The 20,112-nt window shown below is 42.8% G+C and overlaps 1 protein-coding gene across 1 annotated transcript; it reads left to right on the forward strand.

The window, feature by feature from the left end:
* The first annotated feature begins 5,338 nt into the window (after window positions 1–5,338).
* On the forward strand, window positions 5,339–7,828 carry KCNF1 (potassium voltage-gated channel modifier subfamily F member 1). The gene has a single exon (XM_061990331.1). The coding sequence runs from the start codon at window positions 5,966–5,968 to the stop codon at window positions 7,436–7,438; it is 1,473 nt and encodes a 490-aa protein (XP_061846315.1). The 5' UTR covers window positions 5,339–5,965; the 3' UTR covers window positions 7,439–7,828.
* The last annotated feature ends 12,284 nt before the right edge of the window (window positions 7,829–20,112 follow it).

A 20,112-nucleotide genomic window follows, 5' to 3' on the forward strand; every position in this document is an offset into this window, starting at 1 on the left:
CTTGTTTGATCTGAAATAATAGTTGTAGAGAAGTACATAAATATGCTGGAGACAGATAAAATCAGATTTGCAAGGTGAAATTACCTGGTACAGTCCAGATACCCATCTCAGTTCAGACATTTCATAACCTCTTGCTTTTGACATATCAATCTGAAGGAAGTCTACTGTATTGTGAAAATGTCATAGAATCATGGAGATCTATTTAAAAATGTAGAGATTTTATTTCACTTACTTTGCATTTGATGGACCTTTCTTTTCCAGTGTCAAGGGATCTGAAAGGCTCACTCATTACCAGAAACAATAACTATGGGCATGTTTCATGCTGAGGCTCATGGCTACAAGACATACATCAGTGTTGAGACCATGAGCTGCATAGAGATCCACATGTAGTCAGGAAGGCTTTGTGTTGACAGTGAGTGACCACAACACACCCTTCCCACACACCCCCTGGTGCTACAGTCCATGAGAGCAAGTCACACACTCTTGCCCTTTAGATAGATTGGGGAAGCACATGGGATTGGTGCTGGTGCTACAGCAGTGGCCCCACATCCATGCTGGGACCCACAGTGCCTGTGGGAATGCAATCCTATCTTTTCTTTCAGTGTGAAAACAGACAGCTTTATTGCAGATAAAGTTGTAAGGATAAAAGAAGGTATGACTTGAAAACGGATTTGCAACATTGAGCTACAAAGGGTAAAACAGCACGTTGCAGTAGTTGGATTAATTTGCCAAAGAGAGTGCACTGCATCTTCTAGTGGGGCTGTGAGTTTGTCTCATCATTTGAAGCCAGCTTAGATTTGGAAACCCTGAATAATTCTTACAGCAAAGTCTTTTCTGCTTCTCTTACTAAAGCTGGCTCTGGTAAAGTAATCAGAGTAGCTGCTCTGGTTGACCTGTCCTTTCTGAAGCCCACAATAACATCATCCATTGCTTCTCTTTCTTCCAGGTTGTCTGCCTTCCATTTCTTGTGATTGGCAGAAAGTAATTACACGGTGTTTCTTTCACACAGAACCTTGTGCCGTCGGCTGCTGAAGCAGTCCCCTTACAGCTGGCTGCAAGCTTTATCCCCACAATACCCTGAGGAAAGGAGGAGGAATAGGATATTTCTAGGTCTCTGATTGACTTTTCTATAGTATATTTTCATCATGTGTTCTTACTATGAGTGGCTCTCCATAGAGCTCCACCTAGCTGAAAATAAGTTATGTGTCAGATATGGAGATCTCTTGCTGGATCCACCACAGATTCAGTCTTGTGAGTGTCATTTAAAACCCAAATGTGACATAGCAGAAGTGTATGAGGCAGTTATATTGAGTGGGAGCCACTATCGCTCCAAGCCCGAGGGCCACACAACAGTGTACAATATAGAAATCATAGTACCTAAAAGGCAAATGCCCAATGGCAACAGTTGACTCAGCATACCCTGCTACTGCCTAGACCAGCTTTACATGTGTCCAAGGGTGCTTCTGGGCAATAAGGCCAATACAGGTCACTGCCCGCAAACTGCCTGTGGGGAATGGTCTTTGATGGCCACATGGTGGCTGGGAAATGTCCACACCAGCTGGTCAGCATAGGCTGGATCTGTGCTAGACTACCTCTGTTTCTTGCTTCCATAGCAAGAAACATTCTTGGTCATAGCTGGAGCTCTAAACTTGACTCTGCATGTGTAGACACAGCAGTTAATGCTGCAGAATCCAGGAGGAAAGAGAGGACACTGAAAGTGGGCTGTGCTTAGTGCAGGGGACTGAATACACCTCAGCCTGCATGTAAAGGGGCTGCCTGACTCCTGTCTCAGCATTAAACACCTATCTTCACATGCAATCTGATCTCATCTCCCCAGGCTTGGCTCCTAACCTATTCACACCCCTTTGTACATGGCTACTGCCCATAGCTCTGTGGAGGAGCAGCTGGGTACATCAGCCAGAAGGGCAGAAGTACTGGGTTTAAAGGAGTGTGGCATGAGCCTGTCTATGCCTCAGGAGGAGCAATCTGCCTTCTCAGGCTGGCACAAAGCTGCCCAGTGGTGAAAGGCCCTCTCCCAAAAAGTGGTGAACAAGGGAGTAAAACCTGCAATTCCAGCATTCTCCAAGCACTGCTGTCACTGCAGGTCCTTCAGACACCAGGTTGTGGGTGCTCTGTGCCGCCCGCATCCCTCATGTGGGGCCTGATGCCATTGGAAAGCCATATTCCAGCTCCACTTACACCTCATGGACCAAGTCCTGTAGGAGTTCAAGCCCCTCCAGGAGATCCCAGGCATCCTTGTTGAGGCTCAGGCTGCACTGGATGTGCTGGTATCCTGCAACCTGCTAGTCTTTCCCTCAGGCTGCAGGACTTGAGGTCCAGCTGAGCCTTCTCCTCCTCTCTGAAGGAGCTTGTCTGAAACACTGCCAAAACTTAACACATCTGTCAGCTCAAATTCCTATGTTGTCTGAGCCAAAACACTGACACAGACACAAACTCCCCTCCCTCCAGCAGACACAGAGCATGGCTTGACCTGTTTGCCCAGTCCAGAGAAATCGACAGAAGTTGAATTCAGATGTCCTAATAACTGCAGCAAACTACTCAGAAATGAGTTATGGGACATCAATTACCTATTGAGATTTTTAGATTAGAGAAGCTCTCTTTTAATGGATAAAAAAATAACTAAATTGATGAAATAAAGTATTTGCTGCAAATTATTAATTCTGCTCCCTTTCTCTGTTGCTCTGCAAAATGTCTGATAAAAAACCCATTTGTCAAGTAAGCCAGTCTCATGCTTTTCCAGCTACAAAACCAAGGTTTTAATTCATTATGATGTTGCCTGACCCTTCTTTGAATCCTTTACATTTGTCAAAGTGCATTTAAAATGCTACCAGCTCTCTAACGTTTGACAGGCACACTGAAAGGTGCAAGACAAGGGAGAATAAAGCACAAGGATTTTAGCAGCCGCACTATGTAAAGTCTTTATAAGGACTGATACAGCATTTAAAAAATAGGTTTTGTCCCAACCTTTTGAGAGTGTACTGAGATTTGTCACTGGAGAGGAGTGGATGTCACCTTTCAAACTGAACAATGTACATACTAATCCTGTGTGCCTATTTTGCAGGTGTTTGTTCTATAAAATTACAGGGGAGGAGAAAAGCCTTTTTGGAAACTTAAGGTGGTGCTTTCTGTGCTGGTTATGTTGGACTGTACATTGAATTCTTACTGTTGCCTGGAAAAAAGCCAAAAGGTCCCTAGAATGAATCACTGATCAAAGAGGATTTAAATCTAAAGAACCTAAAGAACCTGTTCCCTACACTGATGCAGCCTGACAATATTTTAAACTTAACTTCCCCAGATCTGTTTTGCTTCTGAGAACTGCTAGCCAGCTCTCTGCATCTCTCATCTGTGTTTTCCCCTGTGCAAGCACGTCACTGCTATTGGCAGCATAAAATTTATCATACTAAAATCAAGCTAAACCATTCATTTCAGTGGGCAAGGAGGTCCCAGCTGGGTAAATATTTATTGCTGAACCCACAAAACCTAAGTTGTTTTCCAGCTCTCCAAAGTATTTCTCTTGTCCCAGGAAGCTTGCAAGTACGTGTCAACAAACTTAGAAGTGCCTGGAAAAAAATTCAAGGGACATCTTGTGTTACACCCACAGTATGCAGTACCCTCAGGAACACTTGAGGTCAACACTGACTTCCAGAGATTAAGTGTGACTTAACTAAGAGATACCCGAGACTGTCAATTGAATAAGGTGGCCAGTCCCTGCAGTTATTGTTCCTTGTACTTTGTGCTGTTCTGCAGCAAGGACGTGAGTGACACAACTCAGACTTCTGCAGAAGATTATGGATCTCTGGTTCATGCATGGCTTATTCCTCCCTGTGAGACCGGGTGACTGGCTGTTACGTTTTCTGGGTCACTTTGCTACAAGACATTGGGTTCAGTTTTTGCATTATCAATTTGTGCATGGATGTGTGGGACAGAGAATGGATTATGTTCCTCTGTTTCACAGGTTTCTTGCAAGTCTTCCTCTATTAAGAAGTCATCTCTCTCATATTTTCCCTCTCCTCAATCATGCAAGGGCTCAGGAACATGGAAGATCATTGGAAGGTCAGGGAAGGAGCTGGGTCAGTGATTTTAACTCATGACTCATTCACCTCCAAGAGTCATGAACTACCTCCAAGGGATATTCATAAGGTATATGAGGCTACTTGCATACTCCATGTCAAGATGAGGTCTGGTGCACGATCTCTTATTAATGCCCCCTAAGCTGAAGGGACTGGAAAGGAGTGCAAGGGAATGGGAGTAGAAATGGAGCACAGTGTACTCCAGGGTCCCCCTTGCAGGGCAACACAAGCACACGGACAGTGGGTACATCACAGCTGTTGCCATTCTCTCAGGATGGACAAAAGCCTAGAGAATCAAACCGTCAGTTGGATCTACTTCCCTTTACTTCTAACTCCAGTTAGAAGCTTTTCAGAAGCCAGTACAATGGAAAAGGCAAAAAGCTGCTGGTAGAGATAATTCTGCTGTGGCTGGAAAAAGTTAATTTATTAACTGCGGATTTTGCTGGATCAGAGCCCTCATTAAAATGAACTGTATAGTCAGATGTAAGAGTCTAAGGGCACAGTGATAGGCCTTCCTACATGTAAGGGTCTGGGAAACAAGTGTCCATCAAGTCCTGGAGTTTGGAGAAAACAAAGTTAAAGGAAATGCTTGTTATTCTACTTGTGAAGTGCTGAGTGTAGTATGACACTACTGCTGTACTACTGCACAAAGCACTACTGCTGTTAAGGAGCATTCACCAAGAAATCATCATAGATGTAAGTTACTCAAACTCTCATCAGGGTCAGCTGACTGCAGGTCATGAAAAGGTGTCTAAGGACACAGAGCTTTGAGCAGCATCCACAGAATGCAGGGGAAGTTCTGCTTTGCAGCTGCAACAAAAACTTTATGGTCTCTACTTGATTCTCAATTACATTAATACTAATCTACAGTAACTCAGTGTCCCGAGAATTACTCCAGACTTGCTCCGGTCCCACTAAGAGCAAAATCTATGCATGTCATGCATTTATTCCAAAATACAGGTTTTTTTGTTCTGGCTTCTGCCATCAGGAGAAAGTGCTTGGGTGTCTTTCTGCAGCTCTGAGTGACTTTATACAAGATTATGTTTTGTATTTTATTTTCTAAAAAATAACGTTTTAAAACATGGTTAAAATGTGTGGTGGTATAGGAACGCATTATTTTCAACTAGGCAGGCATATAAATAGCTGAGCTATGCAGCTGGTGCTTTGCAGAGTTTCACCAGAAGAGGGTAGAGTTTGGAAAAGACTCCTCGCAGCCTGGGCTCCCTATTGTGTTGGGAAACAGCAAAGGGAAAACAAGCACAAGTTTCTCCTCTGCACGCTTGCACCGGACTATGTGCAAGAGTCAGCAGATAAACTCTGGAAGACTTTAAAGTAAAAAGAAAACGGGAAGAGAAACAAAATTCCAAAGCAGCTTTCTAGGGAAATCTGTGGAATCGAAGACAGAAACTGCAACAGTTTTCTGTGGGCTCTCCGTGCTGATTATCGCTCTGAGAACTGTCACTCACTGCACGTTGCATTAACCAGAGCACGGGATTTATTTCTCTGCCGTGACTTCCAACCTGTGAATAAATACCACTCTTAGAGAGAATGGGACCTCAAAAGACTCTCGAGCACTGAACAGAGGGGTGAGTTCTATTAAATAGCTTCTTCTTTTTCAAGTCTGCTGGAGCTTTCTAACATCCTGCTTGCAGGCACAGCAGCTGAATGACTTGTCTTTTCCCTGCAGCTTGTTGCATACCTTACGAGGCTTTTCTGACCGCAGGTTTATTTCCATAACCTTTCCCACCACGACTCCAGGTCAGTTTGGTAACATTTGTAACAGAGCTGGCTTGGTGCTGATTTACTTTCATGAGAAATTAAAGCCACAAAGCTCTGAGACCAAACAACAGGCTGAAAATCAAATAAAATTCCAAATGATTAAAATGGCAGATGACTCTAGGTTTCCAGATGTGGACACTGATGGATCAGAAAAATACGAAGAAACGGAGATTGTAGTCAATGTCGGTGGGGTAAGACAGGTGTTCTACGGAGATAACCTGAATCAATACCCAGAAACACGTCTGGCAGAGCTGATCAACTGCTTATCGGGGGGATATGATAGCATATTCTCCCTCTGCGATGACTATGACCCTGGAAAAAGAGAGTTTTACTTTGATAGAGATCCAGATGCTTTCAAATGCATTATTGACGTGTACTACTTTGGGGAAATTCACATGAAGAAAGGAATATGCCCCATATGTTTCAAGAACGAAATGGAATTTTGGAAAGTGGATCTGAAATTTTTGGATGACTGCTGCAAAACTCATCTAAGTGAAAAAAAGGAGGAACTGGAAGAAATAGCCCGAAGGGTGCAACTGATTCTGGATGACTTGGGAGTAGATGCCTCAGAAAGTCGCTGGAAAAGGTGCCAAAAATACATCTGGAAATTTCTGGAGAAGCCAGAATCTTCCTACCCGGCTCGAGTGATTGCTGTTCTGTCCTTTCTGTTTATTTTGATCTCCTCTGTCGTGATGTGTGTCGGGACCATCCCAGACCTTCAGGTCGTAGACGCAGAGGGGAACCGTATGGAGCACCCAACTCTGGACAGCATAGAGACAGCCTGTATAGGCTGGTTTACCGTGGAGTATGTGCTGAGACTAATCTCCTCTCCCAACAAACTCCACTTTGCCCTGTCTTTCATGAACATCGTCGACGTGCTAGCAATACTTCCTTTCTATGTCAGCCTGACCTTGACCCACCTGGGAGCCAAGCTGATGGAGCTGAGCAATGTCCAGCAGGCTGTCCAGGCGCTACGCATCATGAGGATCGCCCGGATCTTCAAGCTTGCGCGGCACTCCTCGGGGCTCCAGACGCTAACCTATGCCCTGAAACGCAGCTTTAAGGAGCTTGGGCTGCTCCTCATGTACTTGGCTGTTGGAATCTTTGTCTTCTCTGCCCTGGGTTATACCATGGAGCAAAGTCACCCTGAAACTTTGTTTAAAAGCATCCCACAGTCGTTCTGGTGGGCCATCATTACCATGACCACTGTTGGATATGGAGACATATACCCTAAAACAACGCTAGGAAAATTGAATGCTGCCATCAGTTTTCTTTGCGGGGTGATAGCCATCGCCCTTCCCATCCATCCCATTATTAACAACTTTGTCAGGTATTATAACAAACAGAGAGTTTTAGAAACAGCTGCCAAGCACGAATTAGAGCTGATGGAGCTAAACTCAGCTGAGGGGAAAGCCACAAGCTCCAGAAGCGAACTAGAGGATCTTGCGAGGGAAGGCAAGGAGGCTCCTTTTTACAGCAGCCGGCTAAAAGTCTCCCACAGTGACACTTTTATTCATCTCCTGTCAGAAGAGAAACACTATAGGACCAGGCTTCAAAGCTGCAAATAATCTGCGAGCTGCTGTCAGCGCTAAGCTATAGATCGGAACAACCTGACAATCAACGACGGAAAGGACTCACGGGATCTGTCAGAGTTGGGAGGGAGCACTGCTTTGCTTTTCCGGCGTGAATATAAATTAACCCCATGATATCTCCATCCACAGTTGGTAAGACTTTGCTGTTATTACCCCAAATAAAGTGGTAGGACTCCATTGAGTTCAGACTGCTTGTAACGAGTGCATTCCGACAAAACCCATTTGTAACTGTTTTACAGACTGAAAAGTCCTTCCTGATTGATAAATGTTTGATGACCTGAATGTGCAGCACTGCCACATCAGAATTCTGTACCTGTGACAATAAAGAGCAGCATCACACAGACTGTGTCTTCCAGGCTGTCTTCAATGCCTTCGCAGCTAGGAGAACTGCTCCTTAAAACATCAAAGCAGCCTCTCTCCCACATTCAGGTTTACAGCAAAATGTTACAAGCAGTTTCAGCCTAGAGATACTGAAGGTATGAGCATATACCATGTGCAGAATATTAGTCAATGAGTGGTTCTCCTTTTGTAAAAAGCAGTTTGGAGTCAACTTTTTTGATATGTATCTGTTCCTCTTTCCAGAGAAAATATAACTTTCAATGGGACATAAATCTGCTTTTTGGCTATAGATGTAGAATACAATCAATGTATTTTAAAGAGCAGATTTTAAAAACCCAGTTTGTTCTAGCTTTTAATTATAACATAATAATTTATATATGCAGTGCTCTTTCAGGAAGGATTTATAATCAAGTAATTTTTAAAACTGTGAGTTAAGTCATAGCATTTTCAATTCACTATTAAAGCAGAGAGATTTATAGGGGAGTTAAATTGGGTACTTCTAAATAAGAAACTTTAGCTCTTTGAAAGCAAGTGTAGAGGGAGTTTCAGTAAAAATAGTATAATCTCCAATTGAAATTGAGTTATGGTAAAAATATCTATCTGAATGAAAATGTTACTAGGTCATTTATTTTTAAAAAAGCACATCCCACCCCTCCAATAACTGCATGGGTTTGTAAATGTTAGTTTACAGAAGTAGTCGACACTAGTCAGATTCTTATTCATTAATCAGCATATGAATCAATGCCAGCATGTAGCTACTATCTTTTCCAAAATCAAGTGCCATCTATGTGAGCATTCATTTGGCTCCTGTAATGACTGCAATATATGGGTCTGGTCTCTACCAGAGAAGTCCATTGAAACCAGGAGCTATGCCAGCCCAAAGGGAGGGGAGAACTGGCACACAGATGTATTGACACACGTTAAAAGTAGGATGCCAAATGATTAAAGGGATAGAGTAGCTTGCTTTATTTGTTCCCTTTTGTGCCAAGCAGCCCCTCACTCGGATGAAACGCAGCAGCACGAACCGTGACCCATCCCCAGGTGCATCCTACCTGAGACCCCTGCACAGGTCCTTGGAACTCTTTTCATGGGGTATGAGCAAGCGATGGAGCTGTGGCATCGGGCCACAGTGACTGGAGGGACATGGAGCTGCAGGTGGGCTCTGTGCTCTCTCCTGGACCCCTGCTTGCCTGGCAAAGGGATGTTTGTCAGCTGGTGTGAAGAGCTCTATGCTGCTGGAAGCAGGGAGCAGATCTGATGTGTAAGGGCTGGGCAGGTATGCAGAAATGGGCATCTGCTCCCCAGGAACACTGTTGGCTCTCCAGGTCTCCTGACAGGGAGATCAACCCCTGTCACTCCCAGGATGAAGCCCTTTCCCAGTGCTACCCCCCACACTCTGAGTTGCTCACCTCCAGGGACACCTATACTGTATCTGCATGCCCCAGACCTGTCTCTTCCCCAACCCCATTACTACTTTCTGTCTTACATACACTCATCAAGATAATTCAAAGTAACCTCCAAACCTTTCTGCAACAGAATCCTTCTGCCAGTCTTTGTCCCAAATTCTCTTCTACCTAAGGTCAATTGTCCATCCAAGTGACCCACTTAGTACAAGCATCCCTTCGTCCCCATCCTCCCTTCCACATCTCAGCTCCCAGCCTCTAGAGCTGCTCTTTCAATCATTCTCATCTGGCGAGACCTGTTCCTTTCTTGATACTGGTCTCAGCTCTGCTCCAGCTGGTCAGAACCATAGCTGCCTCTTACCAAAGGGACCTGCCCCTTGAGCTGCTGAGGGCTCCCGGGACACAAGTATGGGCGTCAGCCAACAAAAATTGACTCGGGTGGGATGCTGAGGTTGGGAGAAAAGGGAAAACGTTAGAGATCTGTCAGTCCCAGCCCTACACCTTATCTATCAGTGGGGATATTAAATGTTCCTGACTTGCCTCATGACATGCAGAGGGTGGCTGAGGATGAATTAAGTTAGCAAAAAGAGCTTTCCTGAATGAGGGAAACACTGTAGAAATGCTAAGTAATATAGTTAGCACAGCAAGTACTAAATCCTCACTGTTGTGTTTTGCAATCTGTTTCACATGAGAATAAATAAAAAATACGCCTTTTTTATCAGAAATAATTTTATGGGCTAATTTCTCCAATGAGTTCTGCCTCTGAGCACAGGGGTTTGCCTCTGCTATGTCAGTGTGGAAAGGGCTTTGAGACAGCCTTGGTGCCACTCCAGCCCTGTCTGGTCTCAAGCCAGGCTCCATGTGGTTTTCTACACTATGGACTGTGTTCGTTGGATTTGTTGCTGTAAGTTTTATGTTCTTAAAGGGATGTGGGTAGGCAGGATGTATTCCTGCCTGTTTGTCCTGTCTGTGCTGTGTGACCCTGCAGGAGCAAGGGGAGATGTGGGCAATGGTGGAGGAACAGGACAGGGTGACAGCATGCTGCACATGGTCTGACAGGAGAGGTGTGTGAGGACACAGTTGCAATCCTGATGGTAGAAAGCAAAAGGCTTTCTGAGACCCCAAGAGAGACACTTCTAGCAGACAAAGAAACTGCCATAAACTTGAAATGAGGGCTGGAGGGAAGGCTCTGCCCCTTTAAAGGATGGAATGAACTAGGGATTGTCTTTGGTTTTTTTTAATACTCTGCAAGAGCAGACCTGATTTTCCTTTTTTACAAGTTAATCTAAAAAAAAATGACTTAAAAGATTGGAAGGTTTAGGGGTAGAAGGGGAGTGTTAGTGCAGTCCCTTTGCAAAGAGGAAATGACGCCATGCAGAGGCTCTGTCTGATTTGAGGTCTCTCACTCAGACACAAGACTTTCTCAAGTTCAAAGATGGGACAAGACCCGAAGTCTTTCCGAGGAGGAAACTGCATTGTGCTAAGTGCAGATCTCATTCCTGCACTCTGCATGAAGTGAGCACAGGCTACACTCATACAAGTTACCAGTGGCTTCCCCATGTCTGGCTCTTCCTGAAGACTTTGTGGACATTTTGACTGAATCTGTAGAATGAAGTTAAAGAACGCAAAGCATTCCCAGTGAGCTCATATCCAGACCCACAAAAAAAGTGTCTGCCACTGCATTGAGCTTCCCCAATGCCTGCAGCATATGGGAAGCTCAGTAACACAGCTGTCTGTTTTGGGAGTCCTGCCCCTGGTATTTTACAAAATCACAGAATGGTAGAACCTCCTGCTAATGGAGGTTCATCTGGATCAGGTCACACAGGACAGTGTCCAGGCAGGTTTGAAAACCTCCAGAGAAGGAGGTGTGTGCCAGGGCTCCTTATTCTGTAAAGAAGTTTCTCCTCATGTTCAAGTGGAACTTCCTATGTTCCAGCTTGTGTCTGTTACCCTTGTCCTGTCATTTGACACTACAAAAAAAACCCACTCACCTTATCCTTTTGGCACCTGCCATTTAGGTATTTGTAAGCATTGATAAGGTCCCCTCTCAGTCTTCTCTAGGTAGTCCTTAATACCTTCAATATCTTTCACCTGGGAACCAGGACTGGAACAGTCTCAAAATATCTAAGTGCAGAAAAACCTGCTTAAACCATCTAGATCTCTTTTGGTACCCCTGCTATCTAAATACTCCTCTTTTGAATCCCAGATGTACAAAGGAAAAGTCTCATACTTCTCATAAGAAACTGAGAGCTCTGGGAAGAAAAGGTAGTACTGTTCTACAGAAAACCCATTGAGCAGAATTATAAAGAAAAAACAAAAAAGCAGAGCTACTATAGTTTCAGTTTGCATCCCTTCTCATATAGAATCTCCTCAGTACACTGTGCACGAAATTTGAGAGCACAGTGAACGGGTCAAACTATCATCTCGAGAATTTACCTTGTAAGACATCTGCCCCATGCAGCCATCCCTGTCTGCTTCTAGAAAATTTTGAACCTTTAATACCTCCTGTAATATACAGAGTTAAAACTCCAAGGTACCAACTCTTAGTCCCTAGCTAACATGAACTTCATCTGTAAATTTGAGATTAGTCCTGGGTTGACATTGAATGGCTGACAGCTTTAATTTAATAACCCACCCCAGGGTTGATTGGTGACAATTGCTAAGAGTATAAGCAAAATTAAGCTTGTTTCTAGCTTCCTGGACACTGTAAAAGGTAGAACTTAATAGAGTGGAAATTGATTTTAGAAGTGTGGGAGACAGCTGCTGTAGTTAGTGACATACAGCATTAGTCTCAAGGAAGTGATAGGTACCTAACACATCAACTTGTGCTGCACTCTGGCTGGTGTGTCACAGCCACCTTGGCTTTGGAGGCAACATCATGTTCAGACAGAAACAATCATCTATAGACAGATTTTTATTGCTGTATTTTACCAAAGAGATATGATCTGAAGAATAAGAATTGTGGGAAATGCCAGAACATCAGTATTGCATGCTGTCACACGTGCATGAGAGCTGCCCCTTGCTGCTGGTATGATAGCTGCCACACAAGGTTAATTGAAATGTCCTCTCTGATCTGTTCATGGGCTGGGGGGAACGTGAACATGTGGAGGCAGAAACAGCTCCTGTCAAACAGGAGGACTGAGGACCGTGCAGCATAGGCCGTCTGTCCTTGGCTGTGTTAAGGTCATTTTTGTAGCTGAAGCTGAAAGTGATGATATTTCTGCAATATTTTAAGTAACTTACTTTCTACCTAATGGGTTCTTTGAATCAACCTGGCAAAAATATCTAAGAGGAGAAACCGAGATCATATTTTCAGAGAATCATACTATATGACTGGATGAAAGAGTAACAGTCAGGTGTTTGTTGAAGAAGAGCGTTCAAACATCCATAAAAGTAAGGGTTAGGAGATATTAATAAGCAATTACCCATTAAATACACACACTCCTCCCTTTTCCAGACCCATCTGCAATGCCAGATGTGCTAAAACAAATAGAAGGATGTCCCTTTTGAATAATGTCAGGCCAGAGTGCTTCCTCCCTCCTCCCTGTCAACACAGCCATCAATCCTACATCCACTGACAAACCTCACAATTTCTTACCCACACAGGTAGGACAGTTAATAGGGACACACACAGGAGAACCCACTTGCTGCCCAATCAAATTTCTGAGCATCTGGTTTGCTGCCCATTCAAATATTACTGCATTTTCCTAGGCTGTCCATTTATTAATATCAATATTTCCTGCTACACCAGCTTTAACAAGACACTTTGCCTTTTAGACAGGTGGTCCATAGTTATGTGAGGAATAAGTTCTGCACTGCCTGGTTCAAACCACCAAGAATTGCGGCAACATAGCATAAGCGTGAAAGTCAACTCAGGGCAATTGGTATTAAATTTACTTGCTTCAGCCACAGATACTCCACTAAAACTGAAATTGGTTTATCTTCCTGCGGTGAACCATATTAGGCTTGAATTGGATGGGAGATTCGCTTGTCTTAGGAGTGTTAGGGGGAATGATGCAGCCAATTGAGTCAGAATGATGCACAAGGCCGGCTCACGTAAGTCATTAATAGGAAAATGAGGGTGGTAGAAAGGTCTGAGAGCTGCAGGAGAAGCTGTGCCATTTAATGGAATCTTTCCTTGTTGCTTTCATATGTAGATGAGAAGCTAGCAATGTCTTAAAGCTGCTTTTTTCTTCCCTTGTAAGGGGAGCCTTGAATATCTTTTTAACATGCTGAGAGTCAAGCACCGCTAAATCATCTTGGTCAGATAAAGGTATACAATAGAAGCAGAAAGGGAGGGAAATCGTAAAAAGAATCTAAGTAGAGGATTCTCTTTAAAAGCAAAATCTCAGAATGGAAATAAGGGCTGAACACTATGTTGTACATGCCTGCGAATTGTTTCAATGAAAATGAACCACTCAAAGGCTGACCCTGGTGCTTTGGGTTTTTTTGGTTTAAGCACGAAATGTTGTGATTCCCTATTCTATAGGGAGGTAACCTGTATGCTCTGAGGAAGCTTAATGTCTTAAAAAATGAAAATCATCTGTATTTCTTTGAGTTTGTGTTAGAGTTCATAAATTCTGTGTTATAGCTCACGAAGTGGTAGAAACTCAGACAGGCAATCACTGGACGAAGGCAGTAAATTGCTCAGCACTGCAGAAGCAAGTTTTAGAAAACCTTCTGGCAATCTCAGCCTGCTTTACCATGCAGGAGACAAACTGCAGCCTCAATTACTATAACAGCATTACAGGGAAATTCTTTATCACTACGATGCACTCCACTGATCCCAAACAATGTTTCCACTACTTTACAGTTATTGGCTTTACAAAGCCAGTGTTTTCCAGGCTTGCTAAATAAGTAATGGCCTTTTTACACAATACCCAGAATATGTACCCAGATGTTGGTCAGTGTTGATTTTTAAGAAAAAATATTTTTACAGCAGAAGTGATACACTACAAATGCTCTTTGCCATATTCACATAAATGACGTATTCACTTTCATACATTGATTTTAACCTCTAATATTCATGAAGTCTCAACACATCCATTATCAACCAGTGAAAAATTAACCCTTCTTTCTTATTCTATACTGGATTAACCAGCATGAAACACTACGTGCCTTTTTGGTTTCTTCCTTTGTTCCATCAAGGTTACTCCGTAACGGGACAGCTCTTGTCACTGGCATATTCTTTTCATTTAACCTCATTTTTCATACCTTAATTTCACTCTATTATAATTCATTATTTTATTTCAGAAAATTGAAATGATTCATCCTTCTTGCTGCTCACAGCCCTGGTGCATTTGCAGATGACTAGCGTGCTCTCACTAGTCACAGCTCTCTGCACTGTGTCATTTCACTGGGACAGACTCAGAACGTGCCCAGGAGAGAAAACACTCTCGGCTCAAGGCTTTGTTCGGACATGTTGGCCAACCACCCCAACTCAAACCTCTCTATGCACCAAAAGAAAACTCTCTCTTATAGATGAAACACTCCAAAGACGTGAGGTCCATGTGCAGCAGTCCTCTCTGATTTAGCTGAATGTTTTCACAGATGTTTCAGTTCCCCTTTTGAGAGGTCTGAAACACTCTGAAACATTTTGCTGGAGGGAAAGAGACTGCTTTAAATGTGCGCTTACATGCTTTGCTGATCAGAATGTGTTCATGTTAAACCTTACATGGCAAAAAATTGATGTTTCTGAACGGCATCCAAGCAGGCACCAGCAATTTTCTGCTCATGGCCATCAATCAGACCCCACCACAATGGGACCTTGATTGCTCCCTACAGGGGTTGCCTCGATATAAATGAGAATGATTTGCTGTTCATGAATAACAGATAAAGTGTTGACCTATTGTCTGAGAAGTGAAATATCTTGAAGACTGCTTGACCTTTGCCTTGACTTACTCACTTTGTAGAAATATTACTAAATACAAATGTGTTTTGGTACAATATAAATAAAACTTAATTCCTTCACTGTTTTAACAGGCAAATCTCAAGCAGAGAGGACATAAAACCTGCATCCTCCCCTGGGGCTTTGCTTGGGAATGGCCACTGGCCAGCTGGACACCTCTTGCTTGTTTGCAGAGGAACAAATCACACCCTTGACTGCCAGCCAGTCCTTCTATTTCTACTGGTTGTCACAGTAATAAATCAATTGTTGCTGCAAAACACAACTCCTATCCAACTCATGGGGAATCTGTAAACTCTCTGCAGGACAAATGTCAACCAATTGCTGGCTGGGCTTTCAGGCTGGAGTGGTTTTGTTTACCAGTTAGTTATTTGTATTGGAACAGTAAATTCCATTTGCAAAAGCCTTTACCACTTGGACCTGTTTGCCTTAGGAGAAAAATAATTGCTTCTATACAACATCATTGCTGCCATGACTCACACAGGGCACATTTGTACTGCCTTGGCTTGAGGACTGAACATCAATTGCCAGATGGACTTCATCCTTGCACACTGGAGCTCTTACTGTCTGCCTTACTTTGGGGATCTTACCATCAAGACTGTTGGCATGAGAAACTCAGCGACGCATTGAATTGAGCTATTCCCATATCTGATGTGACTTCTCTGCTCAGTGGAGCTGCAAAATATTTCTGAGTTGCAAAAAAAGTGTAAAGAGAGTATAAAAGTCCTCAATGAGCAGGTAGAAGCTGGCTGTATGTGGCTGCCAGAGCAGTTTTTGGCTCAGACCCCCAAGGATAGGCCAAGCCTCTCATTTCCACCACTCACCTGGCTGTCCCAGAGCATCACTTTTCAGTGAGCAGATGGGTGGTGAAGGGTTGTTGTGTCAGACCTTTCCCCAAAGGTTGTCCATCACTTCCTATTCCCTATCTAGAAAACCACCATTGCTCAAATACCATGAGTCTCCAAGTACAAGAGACATTGTGAGAGGTGAATAGACCAGCTGAGGAGGCAACAGCCTTCTCTCACCTAAATTCAAGGTATGCCAAATGCATTTTTGGACAGGTATTTTTTTAATCATAGGGTTGTAGAGTGTCTCAGTGAGACAATGTTTGGATCTATGACTGAGTCAGTGCATGTAACAGTAACACCTGGATATGCTGGCTAAGCCTGTCATATAATAACATGTGGCACCCTGAAAAGCTCATGGCTCTCAATTTTCAGAGATTTTAGAGGGAAAAAAGTCTTATTCAACATGACTGAAGAAGCTGCAACTTGGCTGTTAGCTGAAATCTTCATGTAAGTTAGTGCAGTTCAGTAAGTCATAGTCAACTCTGTCACAACCACCAAGGGAAAAAAAAGCAAACTAAGTGTATTCCTCTACGTTTCCTACTGTTCCACAATAAATGAGGTTAAAATAATGACATAGAAATAGGGAAGAGGGACATATTTTGCTGGTACACTCTCTTCTGATGTTTCTGGGCTTAGCTTGTTCATCCAAATTGATATATTTTGTAGACCAAAAATTTGGATTTTGAGCAGCAAGGCAAAGAGATTATGGAGCAGTCCAACACTGCTGATTGGGCAATCTGCAATTAGAAGTGGAGTACAACAAACCCATTTAAGATCACAGTTTTCAACACATGATGCTTTGTAATAACAGCAGTGGCAACAAAACATGAAGGATCTGTCTGTACGTTGAGTCCTGTCACGGGAAGAGGTCACTTCCAGCTGCAATGGGAAAGGAAAGAACTTGGCAGTAGGTTGCAGGACTGGGAATATGCCTTAGTGAGGTCTTACACAGGGACCCCCACCTGCAGTCTAGTGCTGCAGCTTCTTTTCTGCTCAGGGAACGTATAAGGGATTTCCTTGGTCTGCACTATGAGTGTGTGGGAAAATGCTTTGTACAAGAAAATGAGATTGATTCCCACTAAATAGTCAAATGGGGAGGGTGATGGATATTTGTGATGAATGTCTCTAGGTATACAGAAACTAAAATGAAAACAGCTCTTTTCGTCCTTCATTTGATTCTACTGCATTCTTCCCTGTTCAGACAACAGCACTGCTATGATTTAATGGGAAACGGTGGTTACTTTGGTGAAAGATCACTATTGTTCAATTGCCAGTTCATGCGCCTCATTCTGATCCTAGTAACAAAAGGCACACATCATCCTAGTAGGCACATCCTCTGGCATGAGAAGGATCTTCCAAATCTTTAGTGCTTAATGAAGCATCCCTTAACAAAACTCAAACATGAATGAAAAGCAACTGAAACCTGTTTGGATTTGGCAGTTTGTTTTGATTAAAAATGCTGCTGAAACACTTAAAGGCTCCTTATCGTCCTGTTTTACTAATCAATGTCTACAAATGAGCTGGAAAAAAACCACAACACTGTTGTTGGCAGAGACTGCAACACAAATACAAACACAAATCAAGTAAATTATTTTCTGGTGAAAACTAATAAAGGCAGAGCAAGAAACAAGTATGTGGTAAATTGGTCTCATTTAACTGTCATCCATTTGAGTGCATTTGAACACAGGGTTTGCACGCAGATTGTTTACATTCACGGAATGAGAGCCTGGATATGTGATGGTGAAAGACATTTGGAGCTGAGCTGAGTTACTAGGCAGGACAATTGAAGTAGGACAATTTCCACACAATGTGATATGTGATGGCTGCTGCAATGCTACAGTTACTAAGTAGAAGGGTGGAGAGGAGGTTTACCACCATGTCTGGTTTTAGACACTCAACAACTGTCATGGTAAGGGCTGCAGGAAGGAGATAAGGTTTGAAAAGTCTGCCTCAAATTAAAAAAAAAATTAACTGCCTTTTTCTTAGTTTGCCCAAGAGGTGATTTAGAGATGGCTTGATCAAATACCAGTATAGCAAGCAAATTCCAGGTAGCTGAGGGCTTGTTAATGCAACAAATAAAAGCGCAAAATGCAGAGGTATAGCGTGCTTAAAGTGGATACATAATAGCAAGGGAACATCTTACTGTGAAACAAGTCATTTTGGATGGGCAGATTTTGTCATTTGGACTCTTGACTACATAATATTCCAAAAGACAAGACCATTGAGAATTGAGTCGCTCAAGCATTGGTATCTATTATACCTGAGATGAGGAGACAGTCCCATCTGGCCTGGCACAGAAGGGGGGCATATTTCCTATAAGTGCTGTTCTGTATCTGCCAGTCCCAGGCAGATGTAGGGCATCTCATGGGGTACTAGACCTCTAGCTATCCTCAAATGAATTGAGATGGAGTCAGCACTGTCATTCAAGTCTACAGGTGCTTTGGAAGAGCAGCAACTTTCAGGTACCCAGTGCATTGGCATCTATTGCCAGGTGAGAATACAGTATGATTTAGGTTGGAAGAGATCTTTTGAAATCAACTAGTCTAATCTCTCTGTTCAGGATGAGTCAGTTGGAGCAGGCTGTCTGAGGACCATGTCCAGACAAGATAAAGTGTCTGAGATCTCTGCAAGTGATGGTGAATACACCTTAGGGAACATAGGAACCTTTCTAAAATGCCTTCACAGCACTTGAACTGGATATCTGTGTTAGGGTAACTAAATCCCACCTCTTGTTTCTGCTTGAGCATGGTCCTTGCAGGTTCAGCTGTGTGCTAGCTTCCACTTTTGGAATTGACTAGATCTCCACTGACTCTAGAAGGAACTGGGAGAGTTAGTACATTTGACCTCAGTACTTGGTTGTCATGACTCTGGCCTGAATCTTTACCTTTACCTGTTTGCTTCCCAAGTTGGTAAGGTGAAGAGGACTTTGTTGAGGTTACAACTAGTGAATGGCCTTTTACACAAAAAAAACCCACAGGTGAACAATCTTCTTTTGCAAAAGAAGTTGTTTCTTCTTTGCTGCTTGGTTAATAAAAATGTATCACATATAAATAAAGGTGTCTTAAGCAGGTAGTCCCACAGTCTGTGGTACAGGCATGATGTTGTGACCATGCACGCTACCCCATGAGATCAGGTTGTGCCTGGATCTGGCTACTAGAGCCAGGCCTGTAAATTCTGTCCCCAGATCATCAAGTTAGTATACTCAACATCTGTTTCTGATCTCACAGATCAAAAGAGAACCTGTGCCAGTTGTGTCAGTTGGAAATGAAAAAAAATCAGAAATGGGACATACATTCTGGCATTGGAAGAGAAATAATCACTGTAACAGAATGGTAACTGTTCTCCAAAATGCAAATGACACTCAGAGAAGCTCCTCCAGCCTTGACCACGGTCCACAATCCTGAAAAAGCCTCCACTACTCACGCGGCATCCCTTTTTGTTCCTACACCCTGAGAAGCCTGCAGCTTCAGATCCTCAGTCTCTCCTGAAAGGAGGCAGCATTATAAACTGTGCTGTCATCTCCTATTTTGGAAATGTAAATTTAAGGCTTTTTCCACAATGACTGGGAACAGCGTGGTTAATGCTTTCTAGCTGATGAGACTAGATCAAGCTTTCAGAAATCATTGACATTTTTTACTTACAGTCTGCAAGGAGATTTAGCTTCTAGGTTTTCATATTGACTCTTGTGTGATAAAGTATGAATTGTATTTTCATAAACTAACTCAGCAACAAACTATACTCTGTTACAATGCTTAAAGATTGTTTCTAACTCCACAAAGTCTTTTTTTTTTTTGTAACAACCTAACAGAAGTGTTGTTTTGCCTAGCGTTCTCTGGATGGCTTCTCATGCACATTCATATTGAACAAACAAAACTCCATGTAATAATTCTAATGTTATATCCTGTGACTCCAGTAGGAGTAAAGATGACTTGTTATAGCTGATGATTGACTGTATTCCATATTCTTACTGCAGACAAAATAACTAAATCCTGTGATTTCACTGAATCATCTGAATAAAAATAAAAGACTTACCACCCATACAACTCAACCTCTAAAGATGCACTCTATGCTTATTATTGACATAAATCTGTGATTTTGAGTTCAGTTGCAAAATATTTGCAAACACTTATTCCATTATTGCATGCTCATTTTTAT

This window comes from Colius striatus, chromosome 2 (genome assembly GCF_028858725.1).
Source record: "Colius striatus isolate bColStr4 chromosome 2, bColStr4.1.hap1, whole genome shotgun sequence".
Taxonomy (NCBI): domain Eukaryota; kingdom Metazoa; phylum Chordata; class Aves; order Coliiformes; family Coliidae; genus Colius; species Colius striatus.

Bases quoted from the DNA above. Each gene is read 5' to 3' on its own strand.
- KCNF1 (XM_061990331.1), top strand. From the start codon at position 5,966: ATGATTAAAATGGCAGATGACTCTAGGTTTCCAGATGTGGACACTGAT.